Source organism: Enhydra lutris, unplaced genomic scaffold (assembly GCF_002288905.1).
Source record: "Enhydra lutris kenyoni isolate GAN:26980312 unplaced genomic scaffold, ASM228890v2 scaffoldscaffold4, whole genome shotgun sequence".
Taxonomy (NCBI): Eukaryota; Metazoa; Chordata; class Mammalia; order Carnivora; family Mustelidae; genus Enhydra; species Enhydra lutris.
This window is the reverse complement of record NW_019154088.1, coordinates 18,591,963-18,605,893: the sequence shown is the minus strand read 5'-3', so window position 1 is coordinate 18,605,893 and position 13,931 is coordinate 18,591,963. Positions and strand designations below refer to the sequence as shown.

Genomic DNA, 13,931 nt, shown 5'->3' with positions numbered 1-13,931 from the left:
GATGGAGCCCCGCGTCTGGCTCTCTGTTCAGCTGGGATCCTGCTTCCCTTCCTCTCTCTCTGCCTGCCTCTCTGCCTACTTGTGATCTCTGTCTGTCAAATAAATAAATCTTTTAAAAAAAAAAGTTGAGGGGCACCTGGGTGGCTCAGTGGGTTAAAGCCTCTGCCTTCAGCTCAGGTCATGATCCCAGGGTCCTGGGATCGAGCCCCACATCGGGCTCTCTGCTCAGCAGGGAGCCTGCTTCCTTCTCTCTCTGACTGCCTCTCTGCCTACTTGTAATCTCTGTCAAATAAATAAATAAAATCTTTAAAAAAAAAAAAAAAGTTGAATTTAATAATACCAAATGTATTGCACTTTCTATGACTTCTATTTTAAAAAAATAGTTACGTGTTAGGAAAAGTGGTTTATGATTACCAGGCAAGGTCATGATCAAGAGAAGAAACATAATAGAATGCAAGCTTATAGGAAATTATGATACAAAAAATAGAGCATATAGCATATCTTCTCTGACAGTTGGATTATTCTCATTGGGCTACCTATAGGATAAACTTAATCCCAGCCCAGGAATAATATAGCCTAGAAGTATTTATTAGTCTTTCTTAATCAGCCAAGAGTTTGTCCTTTACTTTTCTTATAGTCTCTCTGTACTAACTGCCTGTGAAGGGGTAAAAAGTATGGGCTCATCTGCAAAAGCCCTTTCATTTACATAGTAAAGCCAGGCAGAGAGAGAAAAGCCAACAGCTTTGCCTTGTGAGTTGGCATGGCAAAGTCCAGTGTAGCAACTCTCTTAGTTCATTTTCTAGGATAGATCACGGGTTAGGCCACAGAGCAAATCTTAGCAAATTTAAGAAGATTGAAATTACATACCAAGTATGTTTTCTGACCACAATGGTATGACACTAGAAATCAATAACAGGAAGAAAACTGGAAAATTCACAAATACATAGAAATTAAATAAAATAGTTTTGAACAACCAGTGCATCAAAGAAAAAATTAAAATAGAAATTTAAAAATATTTTGACAAAAATGAAAAGAAACAATATCCAAACACTTACAGGATGCAATAAAAGGAGTTCCAAGAGGGACGTTTATAGTGATAAGCACATACATCAAGAAAATAGAAAAGCAGAGAAGCACCCTAACTTTATATGTAAGGAACTGGAAAAGGAAGAACAAACTAAGCCCAAAGTTAGCAGAAAGAGGGAAATAGGATTCAGCAGAAATAGAGAACAGGAAAACAGTAGAAAAGATGAATAAAAACAAGTAGAAACGATGAATAAAACCAAGAGTTGGTTATTTTATTTTATATATAGATTTTTAAAAATTTATTTGAGAGAGAAAGCGAGAGAGAACACAGGAGGAGAGGGGGGAAAGAGCAGAGAGAGAGGGAGAAGCAGACGCCCTGCTGAGCAGGGAGCTAACTTGATCCCAGGACTCTGGGATCATGACCTGAGTTGAAGGGAGATGCTTAACCGACTGAGCCCCCCAGGTGCCCCAGAGTTGTTTTTTAAAAAGATAAACAAGGGGCACCTGGTTGGCTCAGTCATCAGGCGTCTGCTTTTGGCTCAGGTCAGATCTCGGGGTCCTGGGATCTAGCCCTGCATTGGACTCCCTGCTTAGCGGGAGGCCTGCTTCTCCCTCTCCTACTTCCCCTGCCTGTGTTCTCTCTCTCGCTTGTCTCTCTCTGTCAAATAAATAAAATCCTTTTAAAAATAATAATAAATAGGGACGCCTGGGTGGCTCAGTTGGTTAAGCGTCTGCTTTTGGCTCAGGTCATGATCCCAGAGTCCTGGGATCGAGTCCCAAATGGGGCTCCTTGCTCAGCTAGAGCCTGCCTCTCCTTCTGCCCCTCCCCTTGCTCATGCTCATGTGTGCTTTTGCGCTCTCTCTCTTTCTCAAGGAAATTAATAAATAAAATCTTTAAAGAAATAAAGACATAAACAAAAATGACAAACCTTCAACTAGACTAACCAAGAAAAAAGAGCACCCAAATTGATCAAATCATAAATGAAAGAGGAGATATAACCACAGAAATATAAAAAATTTTCTCCATGTCATGCAATATTAAGCAGCTAAAAAAAAATCATGCCTTTAAACATTGTTTAATGGTTTGGGAAAATGTTTAGAAATGGCATTAAGTTAAAAAAAATTATATAAAATTTTGTCCAGATTTTGAGGTACCTTAATGTTCTCACGGTGTGAAAATGAGTGTTAAATACAAGGCAGCATGTATTGTTGCCATAGTTAATAGTTGAATTTGCATTGCTGTTACTGTTTTAAGAAAATAATGTGTTTGGTGGGTTTGGGGTTTTTTTTAGGCCTCTTGGTTGCATATTGTAGAAGATTTGATGTTCAGACTGGTTCTTCTTCTATATACTATGTTTCCTCCACAATCGGTAAATTTTTGTTTTGTCTTCCTATTATGTTGTACTGTCTGTAGGAAAAGGTTGAGGTCTAAAAGTATGGAGTCCTGGACTCTGATTCTTCAGCGTTAATTAATAAGTTTTCCCATCAAAAAGGAATAATACTTTACTACCTATATCATAAGGTTTTGAGGTTTAAAAAATTATATGTGAAAGAAAATAATTAGATTTTCTATCTTAAATGCTTATTAGAGCATCTGGCACATGACTAGTCAATAAATTATATAATATTAGATTTTCTTAAAATACTATATGATTGACAATGTATTTATATAAATGAATATATGACACAATAACATCTCACCTGGGAAAGCAGAAATAATTGTCATTTATCCCTCTATTTCTCTTATTGAGAATAGGAAGCAAGCCAAAAAATACTTCTAAACATATCAAACAGATATCTCAAAGTCCATACCAGAATTCTTTACTCTTAGGTAAGTGGCCTGCCTCAGAGCCATTTAGATACTGTTCTGGCAAAGTTTTCAATTCCACAGTGGAGTAAAATGCAGTAAATTAAAAGTGTATGCTAGTAGGAGAGAAGGTTATTACTAGGAATAGGAACGTGACAGCAAGAAAGAACAGCTAAGTGAATGAAAAGCTGATAAAAAGAAAAAAAAACTATAAGGAAATAAGAAAAGCAGTTCAAGGCTACTGAGAATGGTATTATCAGAGGGCATGGATGTATTAAAGTCCAGCACCAGTCAGTGTGATAGAATACAAGAACACTCAGTGCAAAGGCAGGTTAAGAGGGCTCTCTCTGTCCATTGCGCTGTATAACTTCGGCAGTTCACTTAACTTCCCTGGTCCTCCATTGCCTTGCCCGTCCTTAAAATCAGGAGGTAAACTGAGCTGTCTATAAAGGCTCTGTTAGCTCCAGTATTCTGAGATCCTGTGTTCATGGTGAGACGCTGAGTCATTAAGGAGAGATCAGATGATGTTTTGTGTGCCCTTGTTGAAGAAGTCCAGGAAGTATATAATCAGAATGAAGATTTTCCAAAGCAAATTTTAGTACCTACAGGTACAAATTTTAGTTACCTAAAATGTGCAACAAACAACTCAGCATCCTTAATGGTGACCGTTAATGGAGATTTCTTGAATTATTGTCTTTGTCAACGATTAATGATTCGAGTAATTACAATTGAAACACTAACCAGTTTCCAAACTTTCAAAAGCAATGAGGTATGTCTCTGCTAATGGCTGTCTAGGAAGATAACAAAATGAGGGGAAAAGTCATAGGGCAAAAATTGTGCTCAGAAATATTTGAAACCACCACTTCAGTAAAGGAGTCAGAATCCACTTTGGTAGCTGTAGGTCTAAAGTCAACTGCCGCCCCTCTGCTCCCATTCTCTTGAAGCTGACTTGTTTGTGCCTCATTCTTCCGTGTGCCATTGGAAAGTGGCAAGTGGTCTTTGGAAAGCAGCAGGTAACATGTAGAAATGACTGATAATTGGTGTTCTTCTTACAGCCTATGCTGTTGGCATGATACTCACATTTGTTGTTCTGGTGCTGATGAAGAAGGGGCAGCCTGCCCTCCTCTATTTAGTTCCTTGCACACTTGTTACTGCCTCAGTTGTTGCCTGGAGACGTAAGGAAATGAAAAAGTTCTGGAAAGGTAGCAGCTATCAGGTATGTGCTTCTATCTCAGTTACCAAGCTATGACATAATTCACTGACTAACTTCAGCTGGGACCCACCTATATCTATCACAGCTTTTATGTGCCCCAGAGTTTCCTTGGATCTGTCAGGATGTCCCAGGTTTTTTCTACCATTACCACCTCACTGTCCACCAGCTGCTCAGCAGTTCTCATCCCTGCGGTGGTCTGATGCCAAAACCCTAGTGGCTCAAGCCAAAGCTACCAAGAAGCAGTGGGAGGGCATCAGGGAAAACCAGAATAGCATTTCAACATGAGTTTTCAAATCCACACACAAATAGATTTCACGAAAAATAATACTGTATCAAGTCTGAGAGACTGACGTTAGTTCTGTATAATAAGAGTCCTGAGGTTTTGCAGGTAAAAAGCATGTACTCTCGGGGCGCCTGGGTGGCTCAGTGGGTTGAGGCCTCTGCCTTCGGCTCAGATCATGGTGCTGGGATCCTGGGATCAAGCCCCGTGTCAGGCTCTCTGCTCAGCGGGGAGCCTGCTTCCCCTCCCCTGTCTCTCTGCCTACTTCTGATCTCTCTGTCAAATAAATAAATAAAATCTTTAAAAAAAAAAAAAAAAAAACATGCACTCTCTACAGCACCTAAATGGGTCTACCTAAATTAAATAGGGTACCCGTTTCAGATTTAAATGGATCAAGACCAACTTCCCTGGAACAGAGAAAATCGTGATAGCAGAATCTGTGGTGTTTGAGTTTTTTCTTCATTGAAGTTAAAACCCTTTCTTTTCCTGAATGTTCTTGATATTCCAGTTAAATTTGTTTCCATTGAAATTAAAGAGCGTTGGGAAACTCCAGCCTGTTAAAGGTCAGGGCTGTGGCATCGATCCCTTCATGAGGCAGTTAGCTCTGCTTTGCCCTATTACAACAAACTACCTTCCTCCATCTGCCCTCGTACATGCATGTTAGTGGTCACATGAACAAAAACAGAAGTACTTTGGGTGGATGCCTGCAATTCTGTTAGTAGATAAGCAGTTCAAAGTTCACATCCACCTTGTGGTTGGTCTGTAGCATCATCTTTATTTAACAAGAGATGATTCACATACAAAGTTAGACTCCTATGTTTGGAAGAAGCACTGTCTAGAATTCTTTTGGGTAAATCTTGTAATTCCTTTGAAATTTGGTTAAAATAATAATACCTGCTCTGTCTACCTCACAGTGTCATTGTCTCAACTTACATTTGTGCACAAAGAATTATGGCCACAAGGCTTTTTTTTTTTTTTTACCACAAGGCTCTTAACTAAACGAGTAAGATAGCTCATAACTTTTACATGAAAAGGACACCCACGTAGAGTTTTTTATTTATTTTAGATTTTTAAAAATTAAAGTGTGTTCTACAACACACCTTTGAAAGTCACATCCCAAAAAGTACTCTTCACAGTCATTTTCTTAAAATAGTGTTATATTTCTTCATTTAGCAAATGTTAGTTAAGCAGTTCTGTGAGCCAGGTGCTATTTTAGGTGCTGTTGATAAAAGATGTTGATAAAAGGCTTACTCTCGTGGCCTCTTGAAAGTTAGAGGTGAGTGGAGGATGCAGATAGTCACTGACAAAGTGTGATAAATGTATTTATTAGTTATGGTAGGGTGCCATGAAAGCTAGCAATAGGACACCCAGTGCTTGTCATTTTGTGACAGTCAAAGGTGATTTAGGGAAGACTGCTTTTTTTTTTTTTTTTTAAGATTTTTATTTATTTGAGGGGCGCCTGGGTGGCTCAGTGGGTTAAACCTCTGCCTTCAGCTCAGGTCATGATCTCGGGGTCCTGGGATCAAGCCCCGCATCGAGCTCTCTGCTTTGTGGGGAGCCTGCTTTCCCCTGCCTCTCTGCCTACTTGTGAGCTCTCTCTCTCTCTGTCAAATAAATAAATAAAATCTTTACCAAAAATAAAAAACAAAAAACTTTAAAAAAAAAAAAAGATTTTTATTTATTTGAGAGAGAAATGAATGGGAGGAGGGGCAGAGGTGGAAGCAGAAGGAGACTTCCTACTGAGCCAGAATCCTGACCTGACACTTAACAGACACTTAACTAACTGAGCCACCCAGGCACCCCTTAGGCAAGGCTTCGTAAAGAATGTTAAATTTATGTTGAAACTTTAAGACTGAGCCATGTGTTCCATATGGAGGGAACCATGTCTTAAAATGCTCAGAGGGAAGAGATCATGGCACATCTAAGAACTAAATGAAGTTTAGGATGACTATAATGTTGAGTAACAGCAGGAAATGAAAACTGGAGAAGGATACTAAATAAAGCAATTGATGGTAAGAAAATTCATTTTAAAATATCTGAAAAGTTAAGACAACTTTAGTTATACACTTCTCACTTTTGTAGTGTGGTCTCATAATTTTATTAGGTAAAGACATTCAAAATATAAAATAACACATTGTAATAAAAAGTGTGCAGTCTGGTACCAGACTGCCTAAGTTTAAGTCTTGTTTTGTTAATTATTAGCCACATAACCTTAGGCAAGTTACTAGCTTCTTGGTGCCTCAGTTTCCTTTAATGTAAAAAGGAATAATCATCATCCTACTTCAGAGGGTTGTTGTATAAAATATGCAAATTGCTTAGAATAGTGCGTGGCACATCGTAAACACTGTGCATTTGGTATTATTTATAGGAATCAGGGTTTTTTGTTTTGGTTTATTTGTTGGCTTGGTTGTTATTTTTCAGTTCATTAACTAGGTTTCCATTTTCCCAGTTTGAATATTAAAACTTAAGGTCTTTGTTAGATCTGATTCTTTTAACTTATTTGCAGAAAGATTTGATAGCCATCACAAGCCTCAGGGGGAAAAAATCTGTTAAATGCAGCCATTTTCCCACTGTACACTAGATTTTTTTAAAACATGAAGAACAGACACATGCTGAAATTTAAGGCAAGTTAGTTGTAGAAAATTATAAACTACTGCCAGAAGAGAATTTTTTTTAAAGAAAATTAGCATTTTCAGAAGTCATAGACTGTAATGCCTTTACAAAATTATTCCCCTGTTACTGTGAAAAAGGAAATCTCATTGCTTCTGTCCAATCTTTAAAGTCAAAAAAATCAATTTAGCTTTAATGTTGCCATTTGTGGGAGATAGTATCTTTTAGGCTTTGGAATCCATTCTGGCAAGTCACTTGGTTTGTTAAGACTCTGTCTCCTCGGGCGCCTGGGTGGCTCAGTGGGTTAAGCCTCTGCCTTTGGCTCAGGTTATGATCCCAGAGTCCTGGAATCGAGTCTCGCATCAGGCTCTCTGCTTGGCAGGGAGCCTGCTTCCTCCTTTCTCTCTCTCTCTCTCTCTCTCTCTCTCTCTCTCTCACTCTGCCTACTTGTGATCTCTCTCTGTCAAATAAAAAAGTAAAATCTTTAAAAAAAAAAATGACTGTCTCCTCATCCATAAAATGAGGTTGGATCTATAGGCAGTTAGGAGAATCTGTAATTCATAGTGGTGGGTTACCACAGGGCTTGGTAGGGCAGGGGGATGAGATCAGGTAAGTCTAGTAAGTCTAGGCTGAGGCTTTGAAAGTATAACTTGGAACCTCAACAAGTGTGGTAAAGGAGAGGGAGACTAGGTATCAATCCAGTGTAAGGGCAGCCTGAAGATCAGCCCTGGAGTCTGGCCTCAGGCAATCGTTCATCTCATCTCTCAGGGTAAGGTGTCATAACTTCCCTCCTCTCCCCTGCCTCCATTATGTTCATAGTATTGCCAGACTGTTTCCAAAATATGCCTTATATTATTCCCAACTCAGAAATTTCCTTCTCCAAGCAGATATCCAAGAGTTCTTCAGTTGAAATTAGGTTCACCTTTCCCCATATTTTTTATGGACTTTGCTTTTTTTTTTTTTTTTAAAGGATTTTATTTTTATTTATTTGTCAGAGAGAGAGAGAGGAGAGAGAGAGCGCACGCACAGGCAGGCAGAGTGGCAGGCAGAGGCAGAGGGAGAAGCAGGCTCCCCGCCAAGCAAGGAGCCCCATGTGGGACTTGATCCTAGGACACTGGGATCATGACCCGAGCGGAAGGCAGCCGCTTAACTGACTGAGCCACCCAGGCACCCCTGGACTTTGTACTTTTTTTTTTAGCTTTTATTTATTTATTTGACAGAGAGAGAGAGAGATCACAAGTAGGCAGAGAGGCAGGCAGAGAGAGGGGAGAAGCAGGCTCCCCGCCGAGCAGAGCGCCCGATGCGGGGCTCGATCTCAAGACCCTGAGATCATGACCCGAGCGGAAGGCAGAGGCTCAACCCACTGAGCCACCCAGGCGCCCCTGGACTTTGTACTTTTAATACTTACTAACATCTGCCTTGTATTGTAGACATTTATGTGTGCCTCCCTCAGTAAGCTATTATCTTCCAGGTATTAGGAACCTACAGTGCTGATAAAGTGTTTTATGTACTATAAATTCTCAGTTAATGTTATGGAAATTTTTCATGCAAAGCAACTTTAATGTTTAGTCCTTAATCCACTGACCTTTAGTCACTTTTGTGTGTATGTGTATAAGCCTGTGTTTTAGCAGCCCTCATAGAATTACCAAAATTATTAACAAGGTTTGTAAAATCGAGGCCCTTTTAAAGCATTAAATCAGACTTGTGTCTTTACAGTCTTTATATATAATCTTTTTTTTTTTGCAAGTGCCAAAAGTTTTTGCTACTATTTGATAAATCAAATATAAAACAGATAATACAAAATAAAACCAGAATCTAAGATGATGGCACACTTGTTTATGCTGCTAATCATTTGGTTCATTCCAATGCCTGGTATTGGAGTGAATGCAAGAATAGTGGTAGTAAAAAGCAGGCCTTTGCACTAGACACTTTTTAAATGTCATGGTTTAGCCCTGATAGCCTTTTTATGCTTTTTTATACCCCATTTGTTGCTGAAACATAGAGACTTTGTGAAAGAACTTTAGTATTTTATTTAGTCTTTTGGCCCTTTCCATGAATTTTTCTTTTTTTTTTTTTTTTTTTAAAGATTTCATTTATTTATTTGTCAGAGAGAGAGAGAGCGAGCACAGGCAGACAGAGTGGCAGGCAGAGGCAGAGGGAGAAGCAGGCTCCCCACAGAACAAGGAGCCCGATGTGGGACTCGATCCCAGGACACTGGGATCATGACCTGAGCCGAAGGCAGCTGCTTAACCAACTGAGCCACCCAGGCGTCCCTCCATGAATTTTTCTGGTCAAAAGAAGTAATACTTCTGTAGGATTTCACTGAAATAGTACTGATTTGGAAATCCTAGTTCTATATTCTATAACTTAAAGCTACTAACACTATTACTTGCTATGAACTTTTTTTCTTGACTGCTTCAAGAGCTATGATACTCAGTTCCATATGATTCTACCCAAAGTCTTAAGTTCTGATTACTGTAGAATAAATAAAGATGTTTCTTCTCTAGAGAGAAAAGTCAAGCAGTAGCCTAATTACTTTGGCACAAAGAACAACTAGGAGACATCATCATTTTAGGGGATTTTTTTGTTTGTTTCTAATACTAAATCAGAGGAGTTAGATTTATGTAACAACCTCCAGTGGGCTATTTTACTCTGGGTAGGAAGTAAGTGTTCAGTTTGTTGATATCCAGTAAACAGTGGGTTTGTCTCTGTTAAATGTCACTAGTGCTTCTAATTATTTTTAGAAGTCACAAGCTGTAACTGACAAGTCAGAATACAGAGATACTTAGAACAACGCTGCTTTAATATCAACAACTCTCCAGTTACTCCCCTTTAATGAGAGTTTTAATAGAGTGTTTCTGGAGATTGGTCCAATTAGAAATAAGCAGAACTATCAGAAAATGCCAGGCAAGCCAACCCAGTATCAGAGGACTTCTTTCCAAACTGAGCTTGCTTATTTACAAATATTACAAAAACTATACCAATTTTATTATCTATATTAATTTTGTTAATGTTTTGTTAATGTTTTTAAAAACCTAGTCCAAGGTTGCACTTCATGTTTTTATACTGCTTTTATTGAAAAGTCAGTAAAGAAAAGTAAATACAGAGTATAGATCTTCTCAATAAGTTGATTTTGAAAGTTTTTTTTTTTTTTAACAACTACATTTACATATATGGTTAGGGATTAGATTATAGTGCCTGAGGTCCCTGAGGATTAGGAAAGAAAAATCCCTGAGGATTAGGAAAGAAAAGGCATGTGATAATTTAGGGGGTGGAAGCTGTGAATTCAGTAGGGTACAGGTGCCAGGGCAAGAGGCTTTCCCCACCATCCATTCTGCTGAGGCTGCCTCCGTTCTCTTTCCCTGCAGCTCCAACCTCTCACACCCAGAATTTCTAAACTGCTAGAAGGAAAGGGACCTAAATATATCTTACATGCTTCTCCTTGCTCTCCCTCATTTAAATGGTGACTATAATCAACTCTTCAACAACATTCATGTGTTTTGTGTGGGAAAGTGTTTGATAAATGTGTTAACTGTCTCAACTGGGTTTTTGTCTCCTCCTCCCCCCCCAAAGTGGTACAGACATGTAACTATCTTAATCTTGGGGATATGTTGGCAAATACAGGACCTCAGAATTGATTTTTTGGGGACTTGAGATGACTCATAGAGTCCTGGCAGGATTGGGCTTTATAAGCTGTGTCCGTTTTCTTAAGACAGTTGTCAACTAAAAGCCTCAGCTCTTGTGGTATTCTTGTCTGGCGAGGTCAGAGACCCCATTTGGGTATGATCCCGCTGTCTGCGTCCTTTTCCAAAAAACACTGAAGCTTTTAGAATCACTTTACAAAAATAGGAACATTTATCTTGCTGGTCTTTCTTCTAATTCTTGATAAAGAAGGGAAAATGTGCATCACAGTACTGAAAATCACTCATCTAAAAATCTTTGACAATCTTCACAAAGACATTAGGTAGGTACTTTTTCCTATTTCTAAGTAATTTTATGTGAAGAACACAATGAAAACATGTAAGCAGTTTCTTCTTCCTTCTGCCTTCATCCCAAAGGTAAAAAAATTTATATAGGCCTATGGATGAGCAGAGCTGAAGTGACTGAAAAAAGTTTAACTGGTAATTCCTCTAGAGTAGTCTATAGCAAATGTATTCTTGATTTTATTTTCAGAGAATCATTTGACCTTAAGTTCCTTCCATTTATTTGGTTTTGGTAGAAATATTTGTTACACAGTATTTCCAAAATTTCATGTATCATTCTGAAATTATTTTACAGTCAGTTCAAGGCGTCAACCAGGTTACACTGTCCCCAAACTAGCAGGTATTCTCACAATGACTTGTGGGGTCATTTTTAGTTTTTTCACCTTTAACAGTGAACAGTGAACACGGCCTGGAATCACATCCTAGAATGAGCATTGGAAATATCTTCCTTTGGTGGTAGAGTTTCCACTGCCATGAAGGGCAGTTCATATTGGGAAATAGAAATAGTGGAAGATTCAGAGAAAGCATTTATCAGATTGACCCTGAGTCAAATGATTAGGCTTTTCATGTCACCCTGACCATATCCTTAGGAACGTGGATATTAAACCAGTGCACTGCTCTAAAGAGAATGCCCAGTTCCATGGAGTGCTCCCTTGTCTCTTTAAGAGTTACTTACTTATTTATTTGAGAGAGAGCCAGCATGAATGGGAGGAGCTGGAGAGGGAGCAGCAGACTCCCCACAGAGCAGGGAGTCAGACGTGGGGCTCCATCCCAGGACCCTAGGATCATGACCTGAGCCACAGGCAGACACCTAACCCACTCGACCACCCAGGCATCCCCTCCCTGTCTTTTCTAAAAAGTGGGAATCCTTTGGCCAAATTAGTAAATATTGAGGGCAAGTTGAAATTTTGCATTTCCTGACATTTTTTATTTATGCCTAGGTGATGGACCATCTGGACTATGCAACAAATGAAGAAAACCCTGTGACTGCTGGGGAACAGATTGTTCAACAATAATATTATGTAGACCTGCAATAATGTGTCAGTTGATTTTCTACGAATAGAGTTTGACTTTTTAAATTGACTTTTGAATTGACAATCTTAATGAATCTTCAATGATATGCTTGCAAATATATATTTTTAAGAGCTGGTACTGACAATTACATCAAATAATTGAAACACATTTGCTTTTAACTGTGTTAAAATTGTGCCTTCACATTAAATAAAAGCATATGGTCTGTGTAACTTTGAAGATCTGTTATATACAGTATATTTTTCTAAAGAACTGTCTTGACCCACCCCATACTTTCTTACTGAAATGTTTCTTTCAACTCCTAGTAATAGATAAAAGTATTTCTGTCAGAGTGAGTTTCTGAACAGATTTTATTGTCAAGAATTACGCAGATTTTATGCTATAGAAATAACTGCCTAAGACCATGTTAGAAAGCAGTTCAGTGATGAAATTTTGGACCTTTTCACTGCAGAGGTTAGAAAAATATAATTGGGGAATATATATAAATGGATATTTTTGTAGCATAAGTTTTTTTTAAGTCCCAATCTTTTTTAAACTTGAAAATCTAAATTACTTTAGTCTGCCTATGTATTATATTAAAATATTTTTTAGATATAAAGAAACATAATATATAGAACTAGTCATTAAAAGGACACAGAAATTGAAATCCGCAGTTTTCAGTGGTCTGTTTTTCTTGAAGAGGTAGCTTAAATTTCTACACTAACATTCAGTTTTGTCATGGTATTCCTTATCTGTGAAATTTGGTTCTGTTGATGTTCAGGCTTGAAATTTGTAAAAAGTATTTTTCAGCTTCTTTGTTAACACATGTGGCTCATTGTGTGAGTATAGCAGCCCTAACAGTCTCTCCTCACCCCCTCAACCACCACCTTTTTTTTTTCCTAATTCCCACTCCTTCCCCTATAAGAAACCAATGTTAATCTTTTAATATTTTGATGAAGGATGGTTTAATATGCAAAGTGTGCTTCAGAGGAAAGAATTGGAGACAAATAGGAGACTGGGTTAGTCCCAATTTACTGACAATATAAGAATCTGAGTAAATTATTTTAGCTCAAAACCCTTATATCTCAATTTTCATATCTGCAAAATGAGTAAGTTAGACCAACTAATCACTCTGGTACCTTCCAACTTGAAAAATATCTCTCTCATTCTTTGCTGAATCTCAGTGTGACCTTGAATATTATCCTGGAAGACAGAGGTTGAAGTATCTTTCCACTGTCTTTTGTTTTAAGAAATTCCCAAATGATGAGTGATTTCAACAGCAGCAGGATTTTGCATTTCTCTGTAAGTAATGTACAAGATTGTGAATAAGTCTGTGATCTTTCATTCTAAGGCCATTTCAGCTGATCAAAATATAAAGCTAATGCCTTTTAAAAATGGATTTGATCTTTGATGTTTGTAGTAAACTTAATATTTGAGGGAGTTAGATGTTTAATTTTGTTTCATTAACTTTTGTTAAATAAACTATAGATAGAGAAGCTCCCTGACAGTCTGCCCCTCTTTCCTCTTAGTGTACTTATAGGTCCTTTGGTTTATGGCAAAATGACGGTAAGTATCTGTCAAGTAAGAGTTAATTTTGCCTCCATAATACCAAGTTTGGATTTTTTCCAAAGAATCTAATTTATTTGGCAGACTCTGATAGAACAGATTAAGTGCCATTTTAAAGCTCCAACTATATTTTCATTTATAATATCAATAAAATGTTTGCCAAAATACAGTTTTTTTAGTAAAATTATCTGTACTCATCCCAACTTTATGATATTTAAAAGCCTCAACCACATTTTATGAAGAATATTAAAGAAAATTTTACATCTAGAAATGTGAAATCTTAGTTCTTTGATACAGAGTCTACTTTATCCAACCATAAGTTATCAGAGGTAAAACTTTATTCTAGTTTGCTATTGAGATCTTATCGATTAAATGAAAATAAGAAACAAAAAGTGAAATTCCACAGGTTTCTCCATTCTCAGTGTCAACTTTATT

General features: G+C 37.9%; 1 protein-coding gene across 1 annotated transcript in view; it reads left to right on the top strand.

Moving 5' to 3' along the window:
- LOC111159827 (signal peptide peptidase like 2A) overlaps nt 1–12,170 on the top strand; it is an 82,261-nt gene extending 70,091 nt beyond the window's left edge. The window contains exons 16-18 of the mRNA XM_022522464.1: nt 2,319–2,396; nt 3,889–4,049; nt 11,861–12,170. Coding sequence (XP_022378172.1) covers nt 2,319–2,396; nt 3,889–4,049; nt 11,861–11,935 — 314 coding nt within the window. The 3' untranslated portion in view covers nt 11,936–12,170. The remainder of the gene's footprint in view (nt 1–2,318; nt 2,397–3,888; nt 4,050–11,860) is intronic.
- The last annotated feature ends 1,761 nt before the right edge of the window (nt 12,171–13,931 follow it).